The sequence below is a fragment of the Perca flavescens genome, chromosome 11 (genome assembly GCF_004354835.1).
Source record: "Perca flavescens isolate YP-PL-M2 chromosome 11, PFLA_1.0, whole genome shotgun sequence".
Lineage (NCBI taxonomy): Eukaryota > Metazoa > Chordata > Actinopteri > Perciformes > Percidae > Perca > Perca flavescens.
This window is the reverse complement of record NC_041341.1, coordinates 4559995-4577372: the sequence shown is the minus strand read 5'-3', so window position 1 is coordinate 4577372 and position 17378 is coordinate 4559995. Positions and strand designations below refer to the sequence as shown.

The 17378-nt window shown below is 41.1% G+C and overlaps 1 protein-coding gene across 1 annotated transcript in view; it reads left to right on the top strand.

Annotated features, from left to right (window-relative positions):
* Window positions 1–1071: 1071 nt before the first annotated feature.
* Window positions 1072–17378, top strand: part of mylkb (myosin light chain kinase b) — a 50138-nt gene continuing 33831 nt past the window's right edge. The window contains exon 1 of the mRNA XM_028591546.1: window positions 1072–1186. Within this exon, the coding sequence (XP_028447347.1) occupies window positions 1072–1186 (115 nt within the window). The remainder of the gene's footprint in view (window positions 1187–17378) is intronic.

Genomic DNA, 17378 nt, shown 5'->3' with positions numbered 1-17378 from the left:
GTCAAAAGCAGAAGCACAGTCTCCACTGTTCTTGAGCTGATATATTTTCAAAAGCAGAAGTATAGTTTTAGCTGTCTTTTGGATTAATACAAATACATTTCAAAAAGCAAAAATATAATTTCTAATTGTTTTTTGGATTTTCACATACTCTCGTTCAACAGTACATAGAAGAAGGTTCACTTAGTTTTAAGTGGTTATAATGGCATCAGTGAATGCTTGTTTATTTGAACTGCTTTAATTTATCATTTTATTTCATCAATTAATTTTATTCTACAGGCGAAATGAATGCAAGATGGGTTAGGGTCGCAAGATGTTTCCAAAGTCAGTGAGTCTCAATCTATTCTGTTGACTTTCCCTATCTGCATTGTTCTATTGGCCTAGAGGGTGTAGTTTTATAAATCTCAAACTCTGTTTAATGGTTAGAAAACGTGTTGCCGTATAAACCTGCAACTCAATGGTGTGTTGCTTTTAAACAATATTGAGAAGGTATTAAAAATGGTATTAAAAAGGTATAGAATTTACCTCCAGGATTTCTGTATATACCCTGAGTAAGAGCGTTCGCCCCCAGGTTGGCTAAGTCCCGCAGCGGCGCGGGTTCGAATCCGACCTGCTGCCCTTTGCTGCATGTCATCCCCCATCTCTCTCCCCTTTTCATGTCTATCCACTGTCCTACAAAATAAAGGGAAAAAGCCCACAAAAAATAATCTTAAAAAAAAAAGGATAACTAGAAGCGGCAAAACGGGTTACCACTGCCCAGAGGCCCGAACTTACTTGCTTACTTGCTAACGAGAGAGTTAGCAAGTTCAAAACACTTTAGAACTAGAGATTGAAGTAGTGCGCCGTGCAACTGTGATAAAATAGGCACAGAAGCTACAGCCCTTAGGAAGGGTAGGCACACCGGGGCCTACGTCGGGACCTTTCTATTACGACAGGGTTAGGTGAAGTAGTCAAACCAAGACGAAAGCAACGCGAACAGTCGACTAGTGATAAAGTAGGACTCAATCAGACGTTAAGGGAATTTTGTAGAACGGGAAATCCACACGAGCAAAGTACCAAGTAAACCACCCGAGCATGGCCACTGCAGGGGCCTGCAATGCTTCTGTATTTGAGGACACGGATCTTGAGGACGACGAGATGCAGAGAGCTCATAGTTCGAGATCAAACCCAGCCTTAGGGCTGTCGTATAGTACGATAAGACTAGGGAACGGATCGATAAAGTACTTCCATGGAGACATTGAAAAGTGCAACCCATTCCCCGGACAAATAAGAATGATTTCATGGTTTAATCCAGCAAATAGATTACTGGCCCACGGAGGAGGGGTAGTGGTGGCACTAAAAAAGAGGTTTCCCAAAGCGACCGAATGTGACTGGGAGCCCTCTGCGCCTCTACCAGATGGAACAATAGTTCAACAGAAACAAAGAGACAGCTGAGCTTATGGGGAGGTTATACACTGCTCTTACAGTGGAAAAATTACTCAGATAGGTTAGCATCTGCGTTTTATAATGAAAATGATGAAATGTACCGCTATAGAATATTGCAAGAGGGAGCATTAGCAGCCAAATATCCATTCAGGGTAATCACCCTGTTCGGTGAAGGGATTTCCAGGTACTCGCAACAGGATAGTGTGCGAGCACTAGCTAGGATACTACAGAACCACAAGAGCTGCGAATGGGTGATCTGTTGCACAGAAGCAGACATGGAAGGTATAGAGAGAGCTCTACTATGGTCAGAGAACCTCTACCCACAACATTCACATGCCATCAGATTTGGAGAACACAAAAAACCTGGATACCTAGAAGAGGCACCGGGGGACATCTCTCTAGGGGCCCAGGGTATACAACAGACAGAACAAAGCAACCAGACCACCCCTGGAAATGCATCAGGCTCTCCAAGGGGATCCTTGGTTCCAGAAAACCTGCAGATCCAGATAAGGGAAGGAAGCTTCCATTACCAGATTATGAGCAAGAAATAGAGGATCAGATCAGAGTAGAATATCTTCAAGAAATTCTCTATAAGTGACATTACATATTATCCTACTGTACGGCAATTTATATGGAAGAAGAATAAAAACATACCATATGGTCCAGGTGTAACTGTCGGCCTCTTCCTCCCTGTCATCTTCATCTGCCTCCTCCTGATCACTCTCTGCCTCTGTCCCTCTCTGAATCTGGAGCCTCCTCTTCATCCCTCACTCATTATTTTTTTCCTCGTCTCCTTCACTTATTTCCTCATCTCCTTCTGTGGTCTTCTCCTGCTCTGACCCTCCTGGTCTCTCCAGTTTACTGCTTTCTCCTTCATTTCCCTCATTCTCTTCGTCCTGTGTACTTCTTTGAATTTTCTTAGCAAAAGAGCTGTCAATATCCCACCTTTAGCCTTCCTTTTCATGTTTAGGCTCCAGGTAATTTCTTCAGCTACTCTGGCCTGCAAAAGTCGACTTGTGAAAAGCTCTGGTTATTCTTGAAATACATTACACTGTAGGTGTATAGTGTAGCTAATAAGTAGCCTATAACAAATATAAAAATCAGAAAAGATTTATCACATGCACACAACAGTTATGCTTAGACTACTTAATCCTATTGTATTTGTTATTTCCCCAGTTGTAACCTGGGTTAATTTGTGCCTTATTGCTGTGATATGTGAGAGGAAGTGGATTTTATAGGACTGCTTAGCTAATCAAATAAAAATTATCGATCTCCCAACTGGCACCGTATTGTGTGTTGTAACGTAACGTCGGCAAAATGGCGACCATCAGTAAACGTTATGGATATAAACAAGATTTTATATTTTATATTAAGCTGTTCTTGTCTTTACTGAAATCAAAACTAATCAAAGGGCAGAGTGCTCTTACAAATCACAAGACTTTTGGCTAACGTAATAGACTCGCTGTTTTTGCTGATGCTGAATCGTCTTTAGCATACAATACATTCATTACAAATGTAACTTTAAGTTAAATGTGTGTTTAAACTTCACCTGGGGAAACTGACTTCACCCTCAGAGGCTCTGGGGGGCAGCTCAGTCTCTCCAGTCAGGTTGCAGGGCCACCGCAGCAGACTCGCTGTGTGTGAGCCAGACTGAGCGAATCAGGGACGTAGCTAAGTATTTGAGTGGCATGGGGATAATAATACATTTAAAATTAAAAATTAAATTGTTCACTTTGGTAAATGTATTGTTTAGTTCACTGTTTTGAGAAGCTTGTGGACATAGTGGCGGGTTGGTTTTACAAGTACAGTTTTTGGATCACCAAAGTTAAGAGGGCAGCGGGGGGGCAAGGCTCTAGAGTTGGGGCGCACCTGCCCCCCCTTGCCCCGCTGTAGATCCGCCACTTATCGGGCCGTATTTTTCTGTCCAGGCCCAACCCGAGCCCAACACAGCTGGTTTTATGAAGCAGCTGTAGGAAGGCTTTCAGACATGTCAACAGATGAGGTCATCAGCTCACACGGAACAACAAGCGCACGTTAACACAGGCGCTACCTACATGATCAGCTGTTTTAAATTTAAAATGTTCAATGCCTTATCATGCTCATGTGACCAAGCCCAACCCAAACATCATTTCTAAATATCCGTCTGAGCCCGGCCCATCAGGTACCGCCAGGTCCCGATCGGTTCAGGTATCCATCCTCTAGTGTGAATGCTACAGTATGGGATCTTAATGAGCAGAGCTAAAACTGAAGTGCCAAAACTCATCTCTGAAAAGTTCAGTGTTTGATGGAGTAAATGACCATTTACTTTTGGCCTGTGTATAGCGGGCATCATCAGACACACAAACAGTTAGGTCCCGTGAGATTTAATTTGTCTCTCTATGAACAATGTTTTGCAGCCCATTAGTGGGTCCTAAAGGCGGTGTGCTGAACCCCTCTGGACAGGAAGTTTGTTTACACCTGCATGGATTAGTCAGATGATGACATCTCGACCAATGAGGTGTCCCTGCCAGCAGATGTGTGAAGACAAACAAGTATCAGCATGAACCCATCCACATATGATGCAATTATTACTGAACATTACTGATGCTTTTTCAGTTAATATGTGTGTCTGACATGAGTACAATAATTGAATCAATCGGAATTTTTTGTATCTTTAATTATAAAAAGGGATTCAATTACCATGTGTAATGTGAGAGGGGTTGCTGCCAGTCACAAATTCACAGAGAACGATCTCCCGACTCTGCAACTCCTCAAAGCTAAAGCAAAAGAGTGTTTTTAGCCCCTTAACGCCGACTGTCGCTAATCTGCATCAAACCCCTTCCATTCAGACTACAGGCGAGATAGCGTGTGTGTTTCCCCCAATGCCGGTTTGTTTACATGCGATACATACCTAGGAACCTTTTGCATGCACTGGTTTCTCATAGGACCGGTCGGAGTGGGAGATACATCCGTTTCACATAAGCAAAATTAACCCTAACCCCTAACCCTAACCCTACCCCTAACCCTAAAGAAACTACTGTCAATGTTAGGCAGTAGGAGAGTGTTTTCTTTCTTGCCGTTGTCAAGCTCCATGTATTTGTCATTTACAGTTTAGAAGTTCTAACAACTTTGTGACGTGAATGAAATCTACTGTGTGTTTTATTAATTTTACCATTTTGTAAAGAATTTTACCATAATGCCTGTTGTCGCTAATTTGCATCTTACCTAAATTTATATCTATTCCATATGCTATAGACAAATTAACAATCTCAACTTAATTTAGCATCAACTTGGAGCCAGAAACACACATAATAAATTGTTTTATATAATTGTGAATAAATTCAGGCGTCAAGGGGTTAACTTACTGTTTTTTCACTCTCACAGTTTCATCGGCATCCTTTTCAGGACTCTCTAAAAACCTACAACAAAGAGTTTAGTGTCCCTCAGCAGCAAATATACAGTTAGAGACTATCTGGTGAATATAGTGGAGAATTTAGCAGGTAAAGAGAGTTTGGGCAGGAATGTGCAGGAAGTAAGGTAACAGAGTGTAAGAGTGCCCAATTCCGCGTAAGATGGCCGGTTGGGGTGGTGGATGGGTCAAACTAAATCAGGTCTTTCCCCTAAGAGACAGGTGATCATGTGCTGTTAAATAAAGTATTGGAGCACCTGGTTAGCTCAATTGGTAGAGCACGCATCTTTATGAAAAGGTTTATTCCTCAACGCAGAGGTCCTTGGTTCTGCAGTCATGACAGTCAACCCACAGTAACCGGTACCCCACTCAACTCACCTCAGACTAACTGTCACGGGACCGGTCAGCAGTTAGCGCCACTGTTTTACGTAAGAAATCATACCAATTGCGTTCGTAAGAATGCTTTGGATCAGATTAAAAAATCTGTTGTGGCCTCACTCGTAAAGGAAGCGTACTCGTTTCCTGTTGCAAATTGACCCCACCTCTTCAACAGTGAGCAAAATTCACTCTAATTGAACTTTGTCACCCACAACTTGTGATCTGGGATCCCCAGGGTGCTGGAATTTTCCCTTTCATTAGAGACATTTTGATTGCTTGTGTCTTTGTTTATTACTTACGCTGGCCGACAGGGGCAAACGGACTGCAACTTAAAGTGCTCATATTATGCTTTTTGGCTTTTCCCCTTTCCTTTGTTGTGTTATACAGTACAGGCCAAAAGTTTGGACCCACCTTCTCATTCAATGTGTTTCTTTATTTTCATGACTATTTACATTGTAGATTCTCACTGAAGGCATCAAAACTATGAATGAACACATATGGAATTATGTACTTAACTAAAAAGTGTGAAATAACTGAAAACATGTCTTATATTTTAGATTCTTCAAAGTAGCCACCCTTTGCTTTTTTTGATAACTCTGCAAACCCTTGGTGTTCTCTCAATGAGCTTCATGAGGTAGTCACCTGAAATGGTTTTACCTTCACAGGTGTGCCTTGTCAGGGTTCATTAGTGGAATTATTTCCCATATTAATAAAAAAGCAAAGGGTGGCTACTTTGAAGAATCTAAAATATAAGACATGTTTTCAGTTATTTCACACTTTTTTGTTAAGTACATAATTCCATATGTGTTCATTCATAGTTTTGATGCCTTCAGTGAGAATCTACGATGTAAATAGTCATGAAAATAAAAAGGAAACGCATTGAATGAGAAGGTGGGTCCAAACTTTTTGCCTGTACTGTATATGTTTTTGTGCATGTTATAAGTTTACAAAGTGAAAAAGCCCAAAGTCCCCCCCAAAGGGACTTACCATCTCCAACAGAAACACTGTTCACCAACTGCTCCAAACAGCTCTATTGTAGTCCAGCCTTTACTTCAGAGACAAACGTGGTCACTTAGGAACACACGTTATAATGCTCGCCTAGCTGCTAGCATGGCACGCCCTCATACTCTGCTTCTGACTGGCTAGTAGTCCTTACCTAGGTACTGTCAGGGCACGCCCTCATACTCTGCTTCTGACTGGCTAGTAGTCCTTACCTAGGTACTGTCAGGGCACGCCCTCATACTCTGCTTCTGACTGGCTAGTAGTCCTTACTGCACATGTGCGACTCCCAACAAAGATGTAACAGAAGTGCGATGTCTCTTCGATGACTCATGAACAATCATATGACCTAGCCGGCTATGAGTGGATCTGTAGCAGACGAGCAAGGTCTCTCCTTGAGCTCAGGGTAAAGCAAATCCAAAACAAAAGCCATCCTTTCATTTCTGAAATAACATACAATGTTCTCCACGTAGCCTAGGCCTACTGTAGGTTTTGGTGTATAAATGTATTATGTTAAAATTAGAGCTGTCAGTTAAACGCGTTATTAACGGCGTTAACGCAAACCCATTTTAACGCCGACAATTTGTTTATCGCGCGATTAACGCATAGACAGTTAAAGAAGGATTAATGTTCTTTCAGATCTAGCTAGGAAGCACAGGACGCCAAGACCCGCCCTACGGGGGTGGTTAGGATAGCCGATTGGTCAGGGGATAGGACCTGAACAAATGGGGTTACGTTACCTTGGACACCTGGCCAATAGCAGTGATTGAAGGGCGGGTCTTGGCGTGGCCATAGCAGACCGGAAACAAAACAGACACACGCTGCAGCCGCAGCCGGAGCCACACACACTTGTTTGGGCTATAGGCCTAGCTAGCCGTGTAGCTTGCTAGCCGCGTAGCTAGCTAGCAGGCTCGTCACGGCGATTAGCTTCGGAGCGAGTCGTGACTCTACAGTCAGGGAGAGAAACAAAGAGTCTCCCCTGTTCTTTCTCTCCACGCTGGGAAACCTGCAGCAGGGAAAGTTAACCCTCTCCTTGATTTTACGTTGGTTATGGAGAAGGAGAACCAGGAAATGAGTCGCGGAAACCATAGTCGCTATGACGACCAGCCACGCTCGCCTCAGCAATGGAAAATGGAGGTAACACGGGGCTCCAGACTGGACCGAATGGTCTGCAGTGTTGTTGAAGTCACGGCGATGCAGATAAAGTGGTTTCTAGTGTGGTTACAGTTTTTCATAACTTCACGCAGACAGCGTTTAATTAATAATATGATATTAATGGCGAGCCGAAAGTGGTCACGGTGCTGTTGACGTTATATTACACTTCCTCGGAGACGAACAGACAGGCACGGTGGTTTCTGACCCTGGGCACTGACTGACAGGCTGAGGTTGTAAGACAAGGCAACTTTACTTCTACAGCACCTTTCAGAAACAAGGCAATTCAAAGTGCTTTACAAACATGAATGAAAATAAAACGGGCTAAAAAAATTATACAAATACAATAATAAACAATATATATATATATATATTTTTTTTTTTTTTTTTTACTGTCATGACAGCGATGGGGCTGTCAGTTTACCTTATATGTTGCATCTTCAAAAGTGAGACTGAATTTGAAAGAGCACACTGTAATTTCTGCATCTATTATCAAAGTATTTATTAGTAATACAGTGAAAATTAGTATAAATGTGAATATTTGGTAAGCATGTTGATTTACGATTTACGGTGTGTGCCTCTACAGTTGTGCCCCTAACATTTTCAGTTGGGGGCCACTGTGCTCCTAGTGAAAAAAGTCAGTCTGGAGCCCAGGGGCGGTTCTACATTGAATTACACCCAAGGCGAGACCCTTGTCGAGCACCCCCCCTCCCTCCCAAATATATCATATACAAATTATATTTCTAGCATTTGAAAAACACACTTAATTTAACTATTATTACAACTATTATTATTTAACTATTGCATTTACAATAGGAAACACACTTTTTAAGGTGCACAATCTCCAAATGCCAAAAGACAATGAACACAATTCTGCACAAAATATGACAGTAAAGGTTATCAGAACTTAAAATAAATATACACTATATACATAAATGTGCCAACAACATATACAATCATAAAAAAATAACAAGAGCAGAGAGCAACAATAATATAAAATATTAAGAATAATATACAAATAAAATATAGACATATTCTAAATTGCACAAATCCTTCATCACACAAACGTGAAAACACACTAAAGAGAATCTAAATATTACACTATAGCACTGAGGACATAAAACCCAAACTAAAACTAAAACCTGACCTTTCTGGCCTTCCTTGATGCAAAATCATCAATGATGTCATCGTATGAAATCTGCTCCCATATTGAGTGATATTGATGACGGCGAGGCCAGTGATCCTTGGGACATGGTTGACCTCAGGTATGACTTGATCAACTTTAGTTTGGAAAAGCTCCTCTCTGCTGGAGCCACAGTGACTGACAGGGACAGACTGGGACCAAAAATCAGCCCTGGCATTTTGGCCCAGACCGGCCCACCAGATCACAAATACCCCCCGTCTGCTCTCCCCTGAATATGTATAGTAACTCCTACTCCTTAAAACTACTAACGCCATGTAATGAGTAAGCAAGGATCAGTGAGAGTTGAGATATTAAATACTTCTAAAAAAGTGCCATTTATTAATACAATAAAACGGTATACTCCTCATGAATCATAAAACAAGCTATATATTTTTTTTTATTTTTTTTATTTATCATTTCAAGAGGCCCTGTGCTTTAATTTGAAGAGGTCTGTCATAGAAAAGCTACAATTCTCGTTAAGAACGTTTGCATGATGTGCAACGTTTATCTAGGCTACAGTAAAGCTTGCCTACGTCTTTTATTGTTGTAGTGTTATCATCAACAGTTTGTCCACCACTCAGTTTTTGGCTCAGTTGTATCAAGGGCCAAAGTGTTTTAAGGGGAGTGCTTACCGCAGGTTCTACTCTCACTCCCTCATCTGTCCCTCTCCTCCTGAGTCTCCTCCTCACCGCCACTCCCGCTGACACCACCAGCACCACTATCCTCGGCCACGGGAGCTGATGGAGGTCCTGCTACTGCCGAAAACATGTCTTTTCGCCTTTTTCTTTTATTTGAGCCGCTTGGGTAACTTTGTTTCATTTAGACCATTGACATAAAAGAAAGGTTTAGACTCGTCTTGCTCTGTGTACTTCCCAGTTCTCCTGTCACCGTGTGTTTATCTTTCGCGGCCGCACCGTTACGGACTAGACCATTTCATTGTGAAAGTAGGGGGTGCAAGCAGGGCGCCTGCAGCTGCAAGGGGGGCGCCGATTTTCCAATTCCACACACAGTGAAAAGGTAGATAGGCTAACAGAAAACCGCTTCACAGCGCAGAGGATTTTTTTTTTTTTTTGTAAGTTCTCGTGCCGCCCCCCATGTGACGTGAAAAAATGCCGCCCCGGGCGGCTGCCCGGTTCGCCCGTACCTAAAACCGCCACTGCTGGAGCCCTGTAACAGTGTTACATTATGTGACAGATTATTAGTTCCAAGTGAGAATGTTAGTGTGAATTTAACACTACGTATATGCCAATGTTGTTTTCAATAAAAAAAACATTTGCACAAAGCAAGCCGATACACCCTTCCATGTTGATAAGAGCATTAAAATGAAAAAATATACAGTAATGGGACAAAAAGAAATCAAGGGACATTTAGAATAGATAAAAATGTGAGATTAATTGCGATTAATCGTGAGTTAACTATGACATTAATGTGATTAATCGCGATTAAATATTTTAATTGTTTGACAGCACTAGTTAAAATGCAATTAGGTCGAGCAGACAGTCCTAAACATTGCAAGCTCGCTTCGGCTCGCCTATCGATACTGATTCAAGTGACTACAGTGACTCGCACAACCCAGATCAGTTTAGTGAGTGACTCAGAATAACCCGAATCCTTAAAAGGAATTGAGTTTGCCAGGCCTAATGTGCTGTGGTCCATAATCAGTGGAAGAGTGTACACACTCGATCTTGGCCTAGTAAGAGATCTGATTGAACCAGCCCACTGCCAGTCAGGATACAAAATTAACCAATGGGCTGCTGTCCCTGCATTATGGGCCAGTAAAGTACACAGGGCGATACTCTGGTAAGCGCAAATGATGTTTAACCTTGTGTCCAGCTAATTTCTATAGCTCACGTTACTGTATTCTGTGAACAGTTAACTTCATTTAACATTGTTAGTGGTGTTTTCTTTTCCGGGATGCAAATGTTTTACAAAAACAAGTTCCTTCCTGAGACTATTTTGCAGAGCTACCAACGCTGCATCCAGACCTCCAGGAACAATTGTGATTGGTTTAAAGGAATGCAAACAACCCTGAGCATTTTTTTCTACTATCCAAGAATGTATCAGTGATGTAGCCAGACCTTACTCCACAGGGCTGTAGAGATAGAGCAGGCAATGCAAGAGTAGGCCTACTTTTTAGTAACTTTACAAGGACTGTGTAGGACATTAATAGGACAAAGGAAAGGAAACAAGGGTAAAGAATAACCATGGAGAGATTGGATAGAGAGACAGTGAGAAAGGCAGGGTTACAGAGAAAGTGATGAAGATGATGGTGGGATGTGCAGAGTGAGGAAGGAGGGGCGTCAGAGTCAAACAGGGACTGAGAGAGAGGAGGGGATGAAGAGAATGTGAGAGAGATAAATCAGTTACATGACTCCGGTTAGTTCAGAAAGCTGCCAGAGCTGCAGCTGTCTGCAGATCTCAGCAGATGGAGGTTGAGGACGGAGCCCAGCTCTGCTTTCCACAGTTCCCAAACACCTCCTGCAGGAAGCCTGTGTCTCCTTGGCCCCCAACAGTTACCTTTGTGTTCTACTCCACCTCTCTGATCACTATGTCTCTCAACCTGCTCATCATCATCTCTATCTCCCACTTCAGGCAGATATTAACTTCTTTGCTTCTCTCTACAGGAATTGTAACTTCAAAATGTGAACAGCTGCTGTATATTTAGAAGAATTATCTTTGAGCTAGTACTGAATAATGATGCCAGAGACTGTTGTTCATGTCCACTGTCTTACCAATATTCAGCATTGCTTTCTGTCCACTGTGACTTCAACCAAGTCATTTTAACTGTCTACACTTAAACATATGGTAACTACTGATGTGGTGCCTTGGAAAATATTCAAAAACAATTTTTATTTTGAATACTCGTTTGGGTTGTTTTGTCACTCTTGTTGGTTTAATGATATGTTTCTCTTTCCCTCCAGGCAGCTCCACACACCCACCAACATCCTCCTCCTCTCTCTGGCTGTCTCAGACTTTCTCGTGGGCCTCGTGATAATGCCGGGAGAAATCTTCAGAAAAATATCCTGCTGGTTTCTTGGTGACCCTGTGTGTACTGTGTATAAGTATGTTACAGCCATCATTCTCTCAGCCTCAACAGGTGACATAGTGCTCATATCAGTTGACCGTTATGTTGCTATTTGTGACCCTCTGCATTACACCACCAGCATCACTGACAACAGAGTTAAACTCTGTGTTTGTCTATGTTGGCTCTGTTCTGTTTCCTACAGCTTTCTCTTTGTGAAGGATGAACTGACTCAACCGGGGAGGTTAAATTCCTGCTACGGAGAATGTGTGTTGGTCATTGACTTTGTCGTAGGAGCTCTAGATGTTGTTTTGACCTTTATTGTTCCAGTTACTGTCATCATAGCTCTGTATCTGAGAGTATTTGTTGTGGCTGTGTCTCAGGCTCGTGCCATGCGCTCTCACATTACAGCTGTCACACTCCAGCATTCAGTGACTCCAAAGGCAAAGAAATCAGAGCTGAAAGCAGCCAGGACTCTTGGTGTTCTGGTAGTTGTGTTTCTAATGTGTTTCTGCCCATATTACTCTGTCTCTCTTGCAGGTGACAGCTTGGTCAATGCTCCATCTGCATCCTATGTTCTCTTTGTGTACTATTCTAACTCTTGTTTAAACCCTGTGATATATGCCTTGTTTTACCCCTGGTTTAGAAAAGCAGTTAAACTCATAGTTACTCTTCAGATCCTGCAGCCTGGCTCCTCTGAGGCCAACATGCTGTAGAGAGACTGTGGTGGGACTGAGATCAGACTCGGTCTAAGGATTAAAGAATGAAAATGTTCCTGCTGTTCAGTGAATGAGTTAACAAATACAGAAAGTCTTTAAGACTAAATTGTGTATGATTAACAATTGAAAGACCTGTGCTTCAGCTTGATCGTGTGTGTATTTTGTCTGTCTGATGCTGCTGCATTTAAAGAAAGAGTCATAAGCACCATATACCGTTTCTAGGTAATCACGCGGTTTAATGAAAGCTTTAAATTCACACATGTATAACACTTATGCAGTCTTTTTATTTCTAGGGAACCTTTTTTCTTTGTGATAGGGAACATTTAAGCTAAAACAACATACGAGCTACTAAAGCTTTGTATTTTTGTCTCTATGTTTGGTGAAAGCATCATCTCTGTGATGTGTGACCATTTAGTCACAAACAGAAATTACAGGCCTGCTGGGCAGACACACTTTCATGTGTATGTATATTTTCAGTAAAGAAAAACATTTGATGTTTTTTATTCTGATAAAACTGTCAGTACAAAAACATCATCTTCTCTTTCAGTTTAGGAAAAAAAAAGTAGTTTTAATCATTTCAGTTTAGTGTCATTCATGTTTGATCCCTGTATAACATCTCTTGTCTCTATGACAGTATTATTTAGGCAAGAAATTAAACAAAAGATTATCTAAAAAGACAGGACTATCTACAGTTCATGAAATAATCACAGCTACATTTCCAGGGAAACATGTACAGTGTAATCATAGGACAGAGAAAGATAACATTTGACAAACTATGTGAAACCTGATGGGTTAGGGCAATTTAAATCAGATTTTTCATTCATTTAACATAGCATGGAGATTAGTTGTAAAGTATCATGAAATATGATAATAAATTAAAATTATTCATAATTTAACATCATGTGTTTTTACTGATTTTTTTACAATAAGTGAGGTGAACAACAGGGTTGGGGGGTTGTGAGAGGTTAAGTGATGAAGTGGAGCAGCAAGAGATGTGTAATTGCAGATGAATTTTCTGTAGAAATGAACATCACCCAGGGACCTCTGCATCATCCAGATAGACAAAGACACATTTGGTTAGCGTGTCGCTAAGGTTTTTAAGCCTGCAGGGCATTGATCAGAGTCAGAGACAGAACCAGATACTCTTAATGACCACTGGGGGTGTAAAGGCTATTTTTCAAGTGTGCCAACATTTCACCAAGTGATGACCGATTCTGAGGTGTGAAGCTGTATTTAGTCTATGAAAAAACACTGCTTTAACTCTGTTAAAGCAGCAGGGCTTGATTTAAAAAAAGCCACAACAAAAAAAACAACAACAGTGACATGTCATCCAGAAAGCTCGTGTCTGGGGTTAAGGTCAGGAATGGAGGGATTAATTAGGGAGAGAGGGAGAAACTAGGGTTAGGGTTAAGCACGAAGTGATGATGAAAGAGTATTTTGATTGGCAGAAGTGAACATAGGATCCTCTCATGTCTACGAGGTGACTGTTTATATACCTTTTAGGCGTATGTTGATAAGCAGCTGAGGATTCAGATGATATATTCGAGAATGACTTGCCTGGACACTAGGTCTGTCCCAAACGATTATTTTTTTAAACGACTAATGTAACGATTATTTTTCGATTAATCTAACGATTCATTTTTCAATTGACGATTATTTTCCCATTGCTCAATTATTAACAATTTACACAAAACTAATTTCAATAAGGTTCAAATCTCTATTTATTAAAACTGTTTAACTCTGCACTGTTCAAGTAAAATGGACTTTAAAGCAACCTGAAGCCAAATACAAAAATAAAAACTTAAAGTAAACAGAGCAAGTGCAAAAAGAGTAGCCTGTATTTGCTTTTTTTAACAGTAGGTAAAATAATGAATAAGCTCTTGTTTAACATCCAAGCACTTTTCCCTTTAATTTAACTTTAATTATTTGTATCTAAAGGCTGGTTAAGCACTGTATGGAGGAGCAGATGGACAGTTTTTTTTGTCTCGTTCCAGTGATTGGCACATCTGGGTGATGGCGTTGGATATGCGTTATAATGTTAGATGTATTTCCACTCACACACCCAACAACTGCTGAACAACGCCGACACACAGTCCTCGTCTTATCCACCACTCTCTCGCCTGTAGTCTACTACTGGACCTGACCCGAAGACCGACGTTTTGGAGGCGGGGACGGCATGAGACAAGAAGGCATGACACGGGAGGCTCCAGGCTGCAGCCGTACAGTCTCAAAGTTTTCCCAAACTTGCGATCTTAAAGAGGCCGGCGGGGAACTCTTGTGGGTCGCCACCACTCGCCATACTCGTCCTTTCGTGCTGCTAGCTCTGACTCACTGGACCGTCGACCTGACAAAAAAACTGCACTTAGGCGGAGGAGCTCGGCTAGCTTCAGAGCTAAGGTGGGTCTACAGCTCAGGTGTCCCTAGAACCCGCATATTTAACAGTAGTTCCTCATTACATTAATTCATTTGCATGCAAGTTTTATTTATTAATTTAATATAGTGACGCGTTGACGCAAATAATTTTTGTCGACGCATTTACGTAATCGATGACGTCGACTACGTCGATGAATCGTCCCAGCCCTGCTGGACACTAGACCACACAAATGATGCTCATCCTTCCAGCCCCTCCAATATAGTTAAAACACAACACAAGTTGGGATGCATCATTTTGGGCTAATCACTGTTGTCGACAACAACATAATAACTTATTATGTGTGTGTATGTAGTGTGACAAGGACAGATACTTGCACAAACTGAGTCAGTTAATAAACTTATCAAGTCAGTTCAGTTCAGTTATGTCAGTTCCCTTTTAAACAGAAGTAAATAAGGCACTAGAATTGTTGTTATTCCTGCTGATGATCACACTATGACATCTTTTAAAAAAAGGCATAGTGTGGATGTGGTGGAAGTGGCCTCAATGCATCAGGAACATTTTTGCATTATTATTTTCAATAAGCTCTGTAGGATCACATTAGGCCATATTATTAACTTTATTAACAACACAGGTGTCACTGATATAATAATAATAATAATAATAATAATAATAATAATAATAATAATAATAATGTTCCCTTTCTTTAACTAATTACTTGTCCTGAAGAATCCATACTACAAAGTGATCGGCAACATGTGTGTCTGTGGCCCAAATGAAAATGAATGATGCCTCCTCATATTATGCAGCCAGGCATATACCAGGCAACCAATGTCAATGCCCGTTCTAGATGGATTTTGAATTAAATAAATAAGTTTTCTGAACAAGCATGCTTCGATGATTTTGTTTTGAAGGAAAAAGTTACTTTAGATAAAAGTATGTAGGGCATTGCACTCGGTCAAGACCAACTAGAATATTTGGCGAGACCAATGGCCCAGTCCGAGACAAGTCAGAGTCCAATTACCAATGAGTCCAAGACAAGTCTGAGGCAATACAAAATGTCTGGAGTCCAAACTCGAGTCCAGACTGGGCAACCCGTTCTCACTCAGCATCCATGTACACAATGGGAGTAAGAATGTGTTGCAACCAACATCTGACACAATAATATGGAGGAAAAATTATTTTTCAGTGGTGATCCACAATGAAAAATTGGATTAAAATCTACAGAAAATTCTGCATCCTCAGATTTTGTGTGACCCGGATTATCCTCAACATTAGTTGTGCTCTTGTTTCACAATGATAAAGACTGTTGAAGAACAGTTAGATACAAAACGGGATGGAGAAACGAGACTCTGTCTCTCTCTGTCCCTGTCCCCTCTAAAGTACGATTTCTTTCTTTGGCAACTTTCATTTTTTTTTCAAAATGATGTTTGACAGGGTCAGCAGCTGCAAAAACAACACTCAGACAAGTAAACATGTTTGTTTCATAATGAGCTGCAGGCCGGACTCTACGGACTAACGAGCTGCCAGCCTTAATGAGACTAACTGCTCTCAGGTGACCTCATTCATTCACCTGATACACTGACCACACACACACACACACACACACACACACGCAGTGACGTGCGGTGATGTCAGTGAGAGGCTAGGCACTGATTTATGAAAGCCAGATTACCTAATTTATTGATTAGGCTAATATATCAAAACAGTAAACGTTGTGCAAGCACGGCACACACGCACGGTCAATATCAAGAATTTTCCAATCAGGATGACATATCCACACACACACACACACACACACACACACACACACACACACACAGTTAATGTCTAGCATCAGAATGGAACTTATGCAACCATCTTTATCCTTAATTATTGCACAGCGGACAATTAGGCTATGTTTGTCAGTCAGCAACAATGAAAACACACACACTGCTCAATTGAATATGAAGGCAAATGGCTTGCAATCGGCATTAATTCAACCGCACTTATCAATTCATATTAAGCCCAAAATAGTTTCTGACTCACCAATCGGTATTATTTATAGACATAAAATCCATCCGCCACTCTTTCCTCGTTAAGACGTCGATCACAGCGTTGTAAAACTCGTCTTTACGGGCCTTCAGTTTGCATAGTCTCTGGCTCTCAATTGACATAATGGCGAGGGCTGAAAGACGTGCTTGCCCGGTCCGGTTCCGACTTTATGTTTTGATCCGTTTCAGAGTGGTAACATGTGCGCTCCAGCGAAGCTGTGGCTGGTATTGTCAAGACCAGTTGCGGACACCGCTGCTGTCATTTTGACTTTGAATTTCGCGGGGATTACGCTTACAAACAATGTAGCTAATGACGTATGCTGCGCAAATGTCCAGTAATATCTCGATTTGAATTGGTCCATGTCTGATATGTAACGTAGGTGATTTATGGCATAACATATCTACGTGTAAAGGCACAGCAGAGTTGTGCTTTTTGCCGTCAATGTTGAGGAATACAAGATCAAAGTGCGCATGAGCAACATGGGTTTTTCGCTTGTCATCCGCAATGAATGGACAGTAAAAGCACTGCTTATTCTACCATTTCTTTTGTATTTGATTATGCGTAACTGCTACATTTGTCATCGTAACGTCCTAAAAATTTGAATAATACACATATATAAATCACAAGAATATACAATAAAAATAGAAATACAAGTTTATTAAATACAATTATTTAATAAACATTTTTATGTTTGATTTTTGACAGGGTAG